At 57.4% G+C, this 15,215-nt stretch overlaps 1 protein-coding gene across 7 annotated transcripts in view; it reads right to left on the reverse strand.

Annotated features, from left to right (window-relative positions):
- The window catches only part of PDE9A (phosphodiesterase 9A), a 92,327-nt gene that overhangs the window by 56,095 nt on the left and 21,017 nt on the right, over positions 1-15,215 (reverse strand). For all 7 annotated transcript variants that reach the window (XM_032458121.1, XM_032457988.1, XM_032457993.1 and 4 more), the window contains 3 exons: positions 8,727-8,797; positions 7,329-7,406; positions 1,186-1,229 (listed from right to left, as the gene is read on the reverse strand). In XM_032458121.1, the coding sequence (XP_032314012.1) occupies positions 1,186-1,229; positions 7,329-7,406; positions 8,727-8,797 (193 nt within the window). The remainder of the gene's footprint in view (positions 1-1,185; positions 1,230-7,328; positions 7,407-8,726; positions 8,798-15,215) is intronic.

Below are 15,215 nucleotides of genomic sequence, written 5' to 3' on the forward strand. Positions count from 1 at the left end.
AAGACGTGAGCAAGCACTTTGTGAGAGGAGATTTATGAGCAGCCGGGAGATACTTTAAAGATACTCAGTGTCACTAATCACCAAGGAAATGGAAGTTAAAACCAAATGCAGCAACACTACACACCCAGCAGAACGGTTAACGTCAAGAAGACTGACCCCACAAGCGCGGCTGAGAATGTGAGGCTGTTGCAACGCGTGCACACTGTGGATGCGGACGCAAGACGGTGCAAAAAACGGTGGGGCGGTGTGTTCTATAAAGTGAAACGGGTCCTTAGCCACGTGGCCCAGCAAAACCATCCAGCCCCGCCGACACCGAGAGGAAGAAACATCGTGTCCCCATCAGTGCTTGTACTTGGGTGCTCACTGCCGCCTCGTTCACAAACAGCCCAGCCTGGAAGCAAGCCAGACGTCCTTCCGCAGGAGAATGGGCAAGCGAACAGCGGTCCGGCCGCGTCTTGGGACATTACTCACCAATAAAAAGGAATGGATCGTTGACATACACAGCACACAGGTGGGTCTCAGAAACATTAGGTCGAATCAGAAAAGAGTGCACACGTTATGCAATTTCTTTTCTATGGAAATCTTGATAAGACAAACCTAGCCTACGGTGTCAGAGAGCAGGCTGGTGGTTGACAGAGACCAGGAGTCAAGGTGGGGGCAGCGGTAATGTGGGAAGAGACACCAGGGGACTTTTTTAGGTGATGAGAATGTCCCGTCTCTGTTTTGGTGACAGTTAACAGGGATGTGTAAAACTTTCAAAGCTCACCAAAATATACACTGAAATGGGAACATTTTATTATGCATAAATGATACCTAAGTAAGGCTGATTAAAGATGCAAAAGGAAATGGAATTTTAACAAAACAGCATCTCCAACTGTGCAGGGCATAAGGGCTGGCCGTTCCACCTCGCAGTCTGAGTGGACAGGATAAGGCACTGGGCCCCGGGAAACAAGAGCAGGGTATCTCCCAGGTCTGCTAAGTGGCCAGGACCGGGTCGTGGGTGGGGCTGGACATCCTGGGACTGCGGGGGGCTGAGGACGGCTGCCCCTGCAGCAGTCGGCGCCTTTAGGCTCTGTAACAGGATGGGCTTCCGAGCCAGTGCTCAGCTCATGCATAGTCAATCACAGGGGCAGCCTGGAGCCCCCTTTTTCTCTTTTAATTTAAAAAACGCTAGCATCGCCTTACCAGAGAGTTGCTTGATGGCCACGGGTCTCACTTTGTAGGGGGTCCTGCAAGAGAGAAGGCAGTTTCACTGTGAGATGCTGTCAGAGACCTTCGTGCCCGTCTGGTACGAGACATAAGCGCTCGGGGTGAATTAGAATTCAGCGAATTAGGTCTTTTAAAAATTAGTTTCTTTGGCTGTTCTGAGATTCCTCATTCAGAAGAACTCTAAATACTTTAAATATATCATTTAAGCGGTGGACCTCCTCTATCATATTCATATTTGGTTAATAAAAAAAACTTGTTGAGCGCGGCTGGGATGGCTCAGACTTGCCCTTGTCTGGCCCAACATCTGATGGATGGATGCTGGAGGTGCCCCCCTCGTGCCTGGTTTGAGCTCCTGGCAACGGCATCACCCAAGGGCACAAGAGCCGAGGTGTCAGTAACTCAGTCGAAAATGCACGGGCACCTTGGCCATGTCACCCCCTGCAGTCGTGAGACCCACAGGGGTGGGGAGAAGATACTGGGGACAGACAAAAGGCCACTGTCCCTGACATCCAAGGACCTCCAGCAAAGGTTGGAGGGAGACAAGGAAGTCGGTGGAAAATAAGCAAAGAACAGGAATAGGCAAGAGTTGATAAGGTTTTTTTTTGGGGGGGGGCAATTAGTTTTATTTATTTTTTTGTTGATTTTAATGGAGGCACAGGGGATTGAACCGGGGACCTCCTGCATGCTAAGCACGCCCTCTACCACTGAGCTACACCCTCCCTGCTAAGAGTTGATAACAGTTAAAAAAAAAAAAAGTAAAAAGAGGCACCTCAAGAAAGAGGCACTTACACGAATTATGTATGTGCATGCATGACTGGGACACTGTGCTGTGCACCAGAGACTGACACATTGTAACTGACGGCACTTCAATCAAAAAAAAAGTGTTTTTTTTTTGTTGTTGTTGTTGTTTTTACACTCAGCAGTCTAGCAAAATTTTAGCAGCTGGTAACAGGAGTGCTACAAGGCACAGACAATCGTCCTCACCAGCACTGCCGGAGTACACCTTCCCCAGAGGGCTCGCGTGATCAGGTTCTGGTGGCACAACAGTGAACCAGTCAAGAACGTTCTGCCCTCCTGGAACCCAAGCCCACGGTCAAGTACGTGTCGGAAGGACGCGGTAAGTGCTCTCAGAGTGGCTAAGGTGTACTCAGGCCCCTCTCCCCCTGGGCTGGATGACATACCAGCTGTTCCGTGAGTGTCATTCGGTTGTTACAAGCTGCGGGTAAGTGTGCAAGGACTGAGGCGGAGGGTACCCGTGACATGTTATCAGGAGACTCAGCGAGTCACAGAGCCACAGACGCAGAACGAGCTTAGAGCTGGGGAGAAAGTCAGGGAGTCTGGAAGGATTCACACCAAACACCGAACTGGTAACTGATTCACTGAGGGTGATACCAGTGGTTTAATGGTTACAGGCCACGTGGAAAATTTTTGACAATTTAAAACACTGATAAAGTATAAAAATAAAAACAGTGTAGCACTATGAATGACAGGCAGACAACCCTGTGGCCATCTAGAGTCCTGGCCTCTCCCACGAGGGGTCCTGCTGGGCAGAGCGCGTGGAGGAGGGGGTCCACGCCCGCCCATCCCTGCATGAGCACCTGCTTAGTTAGGTTAAGGTCCTCTTCCAAAGGTCTCTGGAAATTGGTTATTTGGGACTTTGGTTCCTGGCGGAACACCTTACTTTGAATCCATGTGGTTTGAAGTGTGGCCCCACCTGCAGAGCGGGTGAACCATGGGGGCTGTTGCCCAACTAGGGTGGGGCAGGCGCTCAGCCCATGGTGGTACCGGCTGCCTCGGTACTCACAGTGATGTGCCTGGCAGGGCAAGTCCATCCTCCCCGAACCCTCCAGGCAGTTGTCAGCCCTGCTAAGCTGCAGGTACGAGGAGAGGAGCCAGAGCTCAGGGCGGGTGGGGCCTCACTGAAACCCACCAGCGATGGGTGAGCTGGCTTCGAACCAGACGGGCGTCCAGAGGCCAGACTCTGGGCACTTGTTGGTGCCGCCCAGGAGAGGAGCAGGGTGCTGGGGCGCCGAGGCAGGGGGTGTGGAGAGCCAAGGTGAGGCGGCCACCACCACCTCTCTCCTCCCTCAGGCTCCTCCCACCATAAGCAGCACTGATGTTGGGGCGGCGGGTGGAGAGAGGGGAGCACGGGGCCCCCTCCTCGTCCTCACCCCCCGTTTCTCACCCCCCTCCTCTGCGGCCACAAGGACTTTCCTCCCCTCCTCCCCGCAGGCCGGATGCTGTGGGGAGATGGCGGTGGCGGGGCAGAGGGTGCGGGAGGCGGAGGACAGTGTCGCCTGCACAGGATGGGGAGACACAGAGCTGTGTCCGGCAGCTCCCGTTAGAGGCGCTGATGACAGTTGGCCCTTCAAGATTATTCCTGGCTCTTCGCTCCTTAATCCTCTTGATTCTGAGCAACAGGATGTTCTCAGAACCGTATTACTGCTTCCACGATTGACTAAACTCCTGGCTCAGCCTAAATTAAGTTGCATCTTCCTCATTTCTTCCTCGACCACAAAGCGGAGATAAACCACTCTCCGCCTGCCTGGGACTTCGACTGCATTTGTCTTCTCTCCAAATGTAAGTGCCTGGCTCAAAGGCCTCTTTTTCAGACACATTTAGTGGGAGCCACGCCAGAACCCGGGGGCACTGCTCCTGAGCTGAGCGGGTGGCCGAGCACGCTGTCCTTGCAAGCGCACGGCCATCTCACCCGGCGAGAGCTTCCTGTACCACACCTGAGCTAAAATCAGAAATAAAGGGGCGCTGGTGTTTGTCACGTATGTGCTGTATCATCCTGGCCCCCCACCCACGGGCCCTGCCACGTGCTTTTCTCATGCTATTTCAGCGTCTGTTTCCCTCCCTCCACGAGGGTCTTGAAGCCGTCGTGGCAGAAACAGAAGGAGTCGTCAAGATGTAACACATTTGTCAGTAGGACACCGTGGGACCCAGAATGGTCCCCTGACCAGAGGGAGCACCTGGACCAGACGCTCAGTCCCTCTGAGCACGGCCGGAGCAAAGCTGGGATGTGTCTACGAGTATCTGTTGATCTGCAGGAATCAGGGTTGACGGGCACTCAGTCACCTTCCTTCCCAGCTCCAAAAGGGAGTGGAAGGTACCCGACCCCTTGTTAGATTATAGCCCCACCGACTTATGTAAGTATGTCCCAGATTATTTTAAAATACCGGTCTGAACGTTCCCTGATTGTAAAGGCAAGAAGTATTTTGAAGGAAGAGTCAGGAGGTCATGATATTTGGTTTGAAATGAACCAAAAAAATTGGGTATAAGAGATGGGATCCCGACTTCTGATCAGTATCCAGGCAGTCGCAGTCAAGAGCCCCTGGAACCTGCAGAGGAGGCCGCGAGGAGCCCCTCCTGTGAGTGGGAACTGGGCAGAAAGCCGGTGTGGCGGAGGACCGGCCCCCGCAGAACAGTCCCTCTCGTGGGGCGGCTTCTGCGTCTGAGGCTCGGGGGCAGGTGCTGACGAGGCTGCGGACAGAGGGGCTGCCGGTCCTCGGGGGGAGGAGGCTGAAGGGACACGACCTGATTATCTTCTGGGAAGAAACAAAGCTGATCCGGCACTTTTCGAGAAGGGGAACCCCGTGCCTGGCGGCGTGACCTTCCGGTCGCTGAAGGACTGACGAGGCACCAGCCTGGGCTCAGGAGGAGCTGCTTGGGTTTTCCCCACTTTACATCGGTGACTCTCGCCCGGGCCGCACGTCAGAATCACCTGGTGAGCTTTAGAAACATCCCCCCAAATCCGCAGGCATTCGGTCCCAGCGGGTGTCTGGGCGCTGGCGCCGTTTGAAGGAAGGTCCCGGGGGTTTCAGCCTGCGGGCAGGGCTGCCAGCCGCTGATTGGGTTGGACTGGTTTATACTGCGTGTTTAGAAGTGGGGGACCCACGGCAGCTGGAAATGTGGACGGAGCAGACGGGAGGCTTTGCTGGGGCTCAGGTAGCACACGGGAGGGCGAGGTGAGCGGGCTGGCGGGAAAGCTCGGAGAACGTCACCTTTCACGGGCCGAGGGTGGGGAAAGCAGGCACAGATGGGAGAAGTCGGTGGAGGGGGCAGCTCCCCAAATGGAAAAAGGTCGATGGTCGCAAATGCAGGGAGCAGACAAAGGGAGAGGAGGGGAAGCCCAGGGGTCGGAACACCGATGAACGGGATCTGGGACGCCCGGCAGAAATGCCAGTTCCGGGCCCCCATCCCAAGGCGCAGCCTATCAGACTAAGGGTGCGGGGGTGGGGGGGCGGGAGGGGGCCATGCTTCAGCCAGCCCCTGGGGTGCACACGACCTGCTGGGTTAGGAGGTTGACGGCTCTGGGAAGACAAAGGGGGCGGACCACACACACCGGTTCTCAGCCTCGGCACCACAGACACTTTTGGGCAGGTGAGTCTTGGGCAGGGCCGTCCCGGGCACCGTGGGACCTGTGGCAGCCCTGGCCTCTGCCCACTGGATACCCGCAGACACTGCCCCCTGTTGCAGAAGACTTCGCCAAGTGTCTCCCCGGGGACAAGACGGCCCCCTGCTAGAAGCTGGCACGGACTAAAGTGCCAAGCCAGACATGAAGAAGGGACAAAACGGGAACAAACTACAAACTGTTGAAATTAACTCAGGAAAAGTGCGGTTTTGCACCATCAGAGGCCGGCTTGTACAACGGGGGGCTTCCCCTCTGTCGACAGCATTTCATCTTTTGTATGCCGAGGGTGACAGGTCGCCTGTGACTTCCTTATGAATAAAGATCCGGGTCAGGTCGGAGCTTGTGCCGTAATTTATAACACTCTCACTGGAGTGTCTGTGGATTCAATCAGCATGGCTCCTTCCGGGGCCCAGAACCCATAATCTGAGCATCATCAGAGCCAGAGCTTCAGGGCAGAAGCTCCTGATGACGAAATTAAAAATTCAGGAGACTGACAGGCGCAGTGGGAGGGGAGGAGGCCTGGCCGAGGCCCGCGGGTGCAGCGGGGAAGGACACTGCTCCCGCCCACCGCCGAGCTCCAAGGACAGCGGAGGCTGCTGCAACGTCCTAGGGTTTGTGGCTTGCCTGGCTTTACCCGCTGAAGCCTGGCAGTCCTCCTGCGGTCTTGTGCCCTTGCCCGGGCGGGGAATCCCACACCCAGCCTGGCGAGGATGGCTGACAGCAGCTTCCAGGGGCAGCGGAAGGAGAGCAGGTGCCCATCCCAGGTGCTCAGGGGCACACACACCTGGGTGGGGGACCCTTCTGGGCGACTACAGCAGAGGTCCCAGGCCACCGCATCACAGAGAGCCCAAATGTTTCCCTGCTGCCCTTAGGCAGCCAGGGCCCCTCAGTGGCTGGGACGTGTAGGGGCCTGCCTGGTGCACGCCTGCTCTGCGGGGGCAGCTGGCCTGGTGCAGCTGGGCAGCACAGCCCGATGGCCGGACTGACTCGTGTCCCCAGAGCGGGGTTCAGGGAGAAGCGGGAGGGGCACCCCACCCCCAGCCATGCCCTGCCCCCGGCCTTACAGAGGACCCCGTCTGGGTTCTGCCGGCCCAGCTGTAAGTATGAAGGGGACCGCAGGGGACCTCGCGGGCGGCCGAGCAGAGGGGCCAGGCACCCACTGGAGTCCTTGTCCTTCCTCCAGCTACATATGGCTGGGTTGGTTTCACACACATTCACAGAAGAGTTTACTGCCCGAGCCTCTCGCCCGCCAGGCCTCCCCCGGTTCTGCTCCTCGGGCCCCCAGCCCCCCCTCCCTGTCCTGGGCAGGGCAGCTCCAGGACTGGCCCCCGTGGGTCGCCCAGGGGGTCTGCTCAGGGAATCTCCTGCAGCCCTTTCTGATGGGTGGTGGGACAGCTCACTCAGTGCCTCAGTTTCCCCATCTGTAAATGCCTCCTAGGGCTCTTGCTAAGAACCAAACGTGGAGCCCTTGGGGAGGTCCCTGCCCGTCTTGTAGCTGCTACTTTCTTGGAAAGGGATGAGTTCTGCAAAGGAATCAACAGCCACCTTCACAGAGCCCCCCAGCCCCACCCTCCCATATTTGGTTAAATTCAGATCTTCCTGCAGCCGCAAATTAAAGAAACACCACAGAGACCCTCCCACGTGGGCAGGGAGGCGAAAGACACACCACGAGCGTGAGCGGGCTGTCCCGCCGGCCGCTTACCGTTCTGAATTGGCGGGCATGGTGGGGTCAATGGAGACCATGGCGTCGTCCGTGGTCAGGAGGGAGATGGTTGTGTTCCTGGAAGACAGGGAGAGCCGGTGTCTTCACCCTGTGGCCATCCCCTGGGTGCACACTCGACTCTGGGCCTCCCGCAGGTAGGCGCTGGGCACCAGGCCCGCCCCATCCAAAGGGCCGCGAGGAGGTGTCCCCAAGACGCCAGCACTCCACTTGGAGGCAAAGGCAAGTGGCTGTGTGCCTAACTCTGTCAGCACGTGGGTCATTAAGATGGGAACTGGAGAAAGTCCAATTTGTTGATTTGGGAGATTAAATAAAACTGTAGTAAAGTAGAAGTGACTATTTCTATCAGCCAATGACGAATTCAGGGTCTGCCTTCCTCCTCCATTCCCCGTGGGAGCCCCACCAAAACAGGCATACCCTCTCCCGCAGGGCAGTTTCCATGGAGAGGCTGAACCTGCCTCCGCCCTCGTCCCTGGCGGCCTCTCCTACGAGGTGTCGTCGTCCCCACGTGACTTAGCTCTCGCGTCTTCAGTTGTGGGTTTAAAATCTGTGCACTGGGGGTGACACCTGAATCCCAGGCTGGTCTACAGAGTCATACGTATTTATTTCTTAAAATAAATGCTTAATAAAAGATGCCCCAAGCTGTAGGCTGTGTCTTGTGGCTATGAACTGACACCTGCTGTGATTTCAGACTGGTCATTTCATCCCTGAGTCTCCTTCTTCTCAGCCGACTCTGAAAGCCTCCTGCTGTCCTTCCCTCTCGTTCTCCTGACCTGGAGCATAACTTTAAAGTTAACTGCAGGCCGAAGCTTCTCCGGGTCACCCTCTAGAGCTGGGAAGTTAGGAGAGAAAATCTATTTGCTTGAACAAACTGCTGATTTGGGAAGATAACTCCTCTGGAATTCTTATGGTTCTGTAAGGTAGATTCCTGGTCTTTTCAACCTAATTTCTGACATTGGTCTTTTCTTAAACGTTGATCTGTGATGACTCTACGCCTCGCTGAGATAGAAAAGACCCCTGCTGGATGGTTTGGGGCTGAGGGACCAGAGCCCAAACATCACCACCCTCCTTTATGCTTTGTCTCAAACCAAAGGAATAATTGAAAGAAAGAAAAAAGATACTCTTAAGACTAGTTTCTGCCTAATTCCGTTCCCTCCACGTGGCACAGGCTGTTGGCGGGCAGGGGGCAGCTGTGGCCAAAACCTCCGGGGTCTCATTCACCAGTTGCAAAGGTCCCACGTGCAAGGTGGGAGCTGAATGCACTGGGCTCCTCCCCACTGCTCGTCCCCTAGAGTCAGCAGCTCGTCTCCCAGGTACCTTCCCCTCAAGGTGGATGTGAAGGTGTCTGTCCCCCTGGCGGGGACGCCGCCGGGCACTCACCGAGGCAGGCCAGTGGCGATGCAGAACAGGTCCATGATGTCGCTGGAGTTGCAGTACTTGCTAAAGACCACCTACAAAACAGAAGCAGCAGGCCGTGAGGAGTGGCAGAGCGGGGCAGCCATTTCCACGGTGATCTCAGATTCTAGAGCTTTCTCCCTGGGCCCGACTGACCTGCAGGTTAATTTTTACAAGACAAAACAGAAGAGCTGTGGGCACTGAAATGTTACACACCTTCCCACTTCGCTGATTTACACAGGTTGAGAAACCTTCATGCTTTTGTTCACTGAAAAGAGTCGTGAAAAACAGAGCTGTTGCCCACGTAAGTGCACCCGCAGGTGTGGACACTGGGGCCCCCCGTCCACCGTGGTGACGTCTGACGCACCGCTGACCACCTCGGCTGAATGATATCATACCGCTGGGGGGCTCAACAACCTCTGGGGGCCATTGCGTTAAAAATATTTTAAGGTCATTAGCTTAAAAAGATTGCCTTTTAGGATTTGGGGCTGAGGTTGTCCGACTGAATCAGAGGGAGTCACAATGAGAAGCATCCAGTGTGGCCTCCGGGCTGCACGGTGAACTGACCTCACAGGTAGCTGTGCGCACGGCCGGGGTGTCCAGTCCTGGCCGGACAGGAGGCACACGCGTTTGTCTCAGCATCCTTTGTCCAAGGGGCCCCGACTGTGAGTCTCGGCTCGGGAAGCCCTTCCTGGGAGAGGTTTCAAGCATGGTGAGGGGCACTGGCCTCCAAGGCCGGGCAGCACTGGGGACGGTCCACGCCAAGGCCCCACTTTCCGTCACAACAGACATTTCCCTTTCCTGGGCTAACTGCCGTACGGTCCCTCTCTGCTCAGTCAGCAGGACTCCCTGGGTGTGGAAGAGCCAAGCCCGAGGAGAGCGGTTATTTCTCAGTGCCCAGAGCACCGTGTTCTCAGTGAAGATCAGTTTGCATCGTTTTTTTTTTTTTTTTAAACTGGAAACGGTGAAACAGAGCCAGCAGACATTTCCCCGGCAAATGCAGCCTCTCCCTGACTACCGCCGCCTCCTGTGTGCGGCTGGGCTGGCAACGCCGGGACGCCGCCAGCCCGCCCCCAGGCCTGCGCGCGTTCTCCCCGTGGAGCCCTGCACCCTCCGTGATGGTCTGCACCGGCCGCCCCGCAGCCCGGCCTGCCTCCGCAGCTGGCCCCGCCCGGCTCCCAGCCTCGCCCCAGCACCCAGCCTCGGTTTCCAGAACTCAGACCTGGTTGGGCGTTGCTCGCCCACAGGAGAAGGCCCACCTCCTCGTGGGCACTTGAGGCTCTGGGGTTTGTCCCTGGAGCATGTGACCCCCCAGCCCCCCCCAGGTTCACTCCAGTCCAGGGGTGCCCCTCCCGGGCCCTCAGCTCTGCACCCTGCTCAGAGGTCCCCCTCCCTCTGTCCTCTGGCAGCTTCTCTGCAGAGCACCCCCCCCCCCACCAGCCAGAGGCGCCTTCCTTCACCCGACCTCTCCTCTCACGCCTGCGTTTTCAGGGCAGCGCACCCCCAGCACATCAGCACAGACCTCAGCTCCCCCCTGGGCTTTCTGGGCTGTGCCCGAGAAGGGGCTGGTGTGGGGTCCTGGCCACGCACCCACCGCTGTGAGGCCGTTTCTGACTTTCCCACTTGAACGTTAGTGAAGTTCATTTCGACTTGGTGCGGGTTGGCTCTGCGGGTTTATCACAGACCCCAGTAAAAGGCAGGGGTGGGCCAAGGGGGAGGGCAGGAGAGCTCTGTGAACACTCTTGATCTGCCCCGAGACTTCCAGAAAAGGGTCAGGTGGCTGCAGGTCACCACCAGACATGGAAGATGCTGAGCGTGACGACAAGGCCGGGGGACTGCCCTGGAACCTGGCCCCCAGGTGTCCAGCCGTCCGGGTGGGAAGAAAGGCCAGAGGGTTGGAATATTCTGGGGCCTTGACAAGAGATGAGTTTGCCCACATTTGTAAGCACTGGAGATGAAACCTGGAGGAGAGCCTTTTGTAATGACTTCTTAGCCTCGGGACACCAAATAATAGATGCTTTAAAAAGTCCAATTATGGAGTCTTGCAGCCGAGCAAGCCCAGGAGGGCCCACGGGCTGGCCAGCACGCTTGCCGCCTGGTGTAACCGAGCCGGCCAAACCCAGCGGGGCCAGCCTCCCTCCTGACCCAGGACAGCCTTTCTTTGAGATTAGCTTTGACGACAGGCTGGGGGCTGCAAGGAAACTGGGAACAAGCAGAAAAGACGACACGGGTGTCTTTCATCACAGCGGAGAACCACGCTGTGTCCGTCTGTAAATCCGAGCCGACATTCCTCTACTGCACAGAAATGTAGGTTCTTTGATTTCTCTTTTGAACTGGTTGTAAATCTTACTGGCGCCCTTGTTCAGCTGACAAGCTAGGTAAAAAGATCTTTGACGTGTGGCCATTTTCTGTCTGTGAGAGTCACACCTTTGTCTTATTTATCTAGTTAGTTCGTGAGCCTTTGTTAGGGCCAGCCCGGTGAGGAGCTGGAGGGGCGACACCGGGGCCCTCGGTGGGGAGCGCCGGGACCGCCCAGGTCTCCGCCGGCGTCAGCAGTGGGAAAGCAGCCCCTGCAGCACAAGTGCCTGGTGGGCCCGGGAGGACCCCACGGCAGCCTGGTCCGGAAGGCACAAGGCTTTTTGTTTACAGGCTGAATCATTTTGCAAATCCTTATCCAGAACCAAAGACTGGGGGTGGGGGGAAGCGTCAGTGAAATGATATTTAAACGGGAGACGTGGAGACAGCAAGATTAAAGGAGAAACACAGATTTTGTATGGCCATCCAGCCGGAGGCGAAGCGGGCTGGGGCTCATCAGCAAGCAGAGCGGACCCCCCGACGTCCTCCATGTGTGCCGACTGGCAGCGCCGTGGCGTTAAAACAAGACAAAGGAAACAGATGGGAACCAAGGCCTGCTCTCTGCTGGATGTTAATGTTTCCTCACAGTCAGCGGGGTCTCTGAATGTCGGAGGGAACTTGAGCGTCTGGAACCTTCCTGCTGCGCGCATTGCTGGATGAAGGATGCTCACGGGGCACCAGCCACCCACCCAGCCCGTTCTGAGGGCTCTCCATGACGAAACAGGCACACGGAGTGTCCGGGGCTCCCAGGGGCCAGGAGTGAGTGGTCAGGAAGACAGCCTTGCATCCCAGGCCTCCCTCTGTCCAGCGTCTACCCATCACCGAAACAGCTCCGACTCCCGGGCTTTGCACGGTGTGTAATGTCTGTATTCAAACCAGCCTCTAACAGCGATGGTGTCGGGGCAAGTGTGGGGGTCCTGTGCCTCACCTTGTCCCTGGTCTCCCCCTGCTGCCCGCTGCCGTGGGCAAGCCCATCACCACCCGAGGCCTCGGTTTGCTTTTCTGTAAAGGGGGTCCATCACGTCAGCTCCACCTGCCCCTCAGGGCCGAGATGAGCAACATGTGAGGGAAACGTGTCTGAATAGAGCACTCAGGACACTACCCCTTTAGCACAAAGTTCAGTTTCACACCATCGCAGCCGCCTGTGAACCTCAGTCCCTGCTGGCTCTAAAATCCTGACTGGGGATGGACGTCTCCAGGGGGCTTTCAAGTTGCCAAATACACCCAAAATGACTTTTGGCCACACTGTGGCGTCCAGTTTTATATTAGTAGGACTTCCAATTTACAGTCTGCAGGGTTTACAGAGCTTGAAGAAAGACAGGTCTAACCCAGCTCCTTCCCTTGCCCTGTTTCTTGGTGGGCGGGGAACACCTGACTCCAGAAAGGCAGGGACGGAGGCCAGGGCTGGGGCTCCCAGGCTGTGCGGCCACAGCCCACAGCAGGACGGGCCTGGGGCTTTGCAGGAGGCCGGCGGCAGGCAGGCCAGGCCGGGGAGGGAGGTGAGCATCGCCAGAGCACACCTGGTGCCTGGACCTTCTGGCTTAGCACACGGTTGGGACCGGCCTTGACCCATCCCCGTGGGGCAGCCCAGGACGCGGGACCCAGGGCTCTGGTCAGGGCTGTGCCCTCCCAGCCAGACTGCTGGGTGGGGACCTTTCTGAAAGACGTCCTCTAGGCCTGTCCTTACAGGTGGGGATTCAGGAGTGAGACCCGGGGACTGCAGTGGCCAAGCCACACCCCTCACAGCACAGGAAGCCTCCACCAGCTGGCTGCTCCGCACGCTCTCTAGGGCCCTGGCCCTCCCCGCTGCCCGACCTACGACTGTCCGGCCAGTACACATTCACCTTGCCTCCTGAGAAATTTACTGAGCGACTCAGAACTGGTGGCAACTGGAGTGAGCTGCAGGGTCACGGGGAGGCTGCCCTGGGCTGACTGCCCTGGGCCACCCACAAGGGACAGCAGTGGGGGGGGGGGACTGTGGGAGGGAGGGGAGCAGCGGGCAGGAGAGCCTCTGGTCTGGAGTTGGCACAAGCATGTTTCTGTTTCTTGGTATCAAAAGCACCTCCAAACAAAAAAAACCTTAAAAGTAAAGGAAAAAAACAAGAAGAAAACAGAAAAAGGAAAAAGGAAAATAACACCAACAAACTAAAACAAACGCAGCTCCGCCAACACACGCGGTGAAGCAGGGCTGGTGACTGGGGAGCAGATGGTCAGAGCGCCGCCCCCCACGGCCAGGCGGCCTTGGGGCTAAAGAGACAGGACGGCAGCTTCTAGAGGCCCGGGAGTGACTTCTCGTCCATCCTGAGTCCAGAGGCCTCTGTCAGGGATGAGATTCTACTGCTTCCCTCTCTCCCCTGGACGCCCAGTTCAGAGGCTCATGGAGGGAGGAGGATGCAGAAATCGGCCCCTGAGGTCCCGTGGTCCAGCCACACGCTGCTGTCTGCGTGTGGAAAGGCAGGAGGACGGATGGCCTCCAGGCAGCTCCAGGTAATCGAGTTTCCCGTTACGAGGTTAGAGGATGGAGATCTGATCACCGCCGAGCCAGGTCTCCTGGAGGGCAATCTGAGGTCTTCCCGCAAACCCAGCCAGGATAAAAGGGTTTCCATGCTCCTTGGGAGAGATTTCAAATGGGACTTTAGGCCAGGAAACACAGCTGCGCGTTTCAGCGTGAGGACATCGTGCAGGGAGAGGAGACCTGCGTGAATAGGGGGCGGCTGAGATGTTCTGGAGTGGAAACCGATCCCCGAGGGGCGTGCCCTGGAAGGGAAGTAGGGCACAGGCCACGCCAGCAGCGGCAGGGCCGGGGCTCCAGGCTTCAGCGGGACCAGCGGAGGCCCCGAGGTGTTCCCCACAGACAGGGGCAGCCCCCCACTTCTGACCTTTTCTGGGAGGGTCTCCCACCTCCTGAGAGTGCCCTGCATCCTCACCATCGGCCCGTGGGGCGCTGCCAGGGCCGCTTAAATCCGTTTCCCAATTCAGGCTGCGACCTAGCTCATGTGCCGTGTTTTGGGGAACCTGAAAAGTGCAGAATTAAGCCCGACGCGTCCCATTTTTCAGTTTGGAGGGACTGATCCAGTGATATACCTCTGGTGACTAATTCTTCAATTTGGCAGCAAACTCTGTTGCAGGGAAGCTGCTGGACTGGGGTGCACAGGGGCTTCCCGCAGCTCAGGCCCCACCGCAGGCCTCAGGAGGGAAGGGCTGGTGTGCACCTGGTCCCCAGCGTCCCGACTCCACTCCCAGCCGTCCTCCGTGCGTCCCTGACCATGGTACGTGGCCAGCCAGTGCCTGCTTCCATGTCCACCCACGATGGTTGTGGCTAACTCCCTGGTCAGTGTCAGCCCCAGAGTCAAGTCTTGCTCTGTCCCTATGCCCAGAGCCTGGGGCAGCTGGCCAGGGTCGGAACACTGGCTGACGGTGCAGAGACGCTGTTTCCATCTCTGCCAGGTACCAGTTCTGAGTTCTGTAGCACACACTTGAGGATTAAGCCCCCGACACACACGCCTTGATAGTCATGGGCGAATTCACACAGGTGGAAACTATTAACAAGAAAGTGTCAAGACATGCTGGTCTTAATGCTCATCACCTGCTGTCCTTTGGCTTCTGGCCTCCCCCTCTTTTAGGCGGGGCACCGAGGAGCCGTGGGGGTGGCCGCCAGTGCCGGGCCTCCGTGGTCCAGGCACAGAACGAGCCTGGCTGCGGGGAGAGGGCCGCCCTGGGGATGCTTGGACATGAGAAAGATTGGGTATAGTGTCCTTTCATGTGGGCTCCACCTGTGAAAACAGCTCCTCATGACCCCGGCCCCGTTCACTCTGGCCGTTTCCCGTCTATTCAGCCCAGATGTGGTTGGTAGTGGCTGCAGAAAACATGACTTCCTCCTCTGAGTAACTGGGAGCCTGTGCGGGACGGTAGTAGTCAGAGCGGAGCCCCAGCCTCTAAGCGCCGGGGCCGGGATGAGCGCCCCTCCCCAGCTCGGTGCCTGGACGCAGAGAAGAACCCGCGCTGGGTTTCCTATTTCTGTCCCAGGCACTTCCTTGCAGCTGTGGAGAGCACTCTTGCTGGGTTTGTGGGATTCGAGTTTGGCCTGGCACGAAGTCAGCGACCACGGAAACGGCAGCT

This window comes from Camelus ferus, chromosome 1, assembly GCF_009834535.1.
Source record: "Camelus ferus isolate YT-003-E chromosome 1, BCGSAC_Cfer_1.0, whole genome shotgun sequence".
Classification (NCBI taxonomy): domain Eukaryota; kingdom Metazoa; phylum Chordata; class Mammalia; order Artiodactyla; family Camelidae; genus Camelus; species Camelus ferus.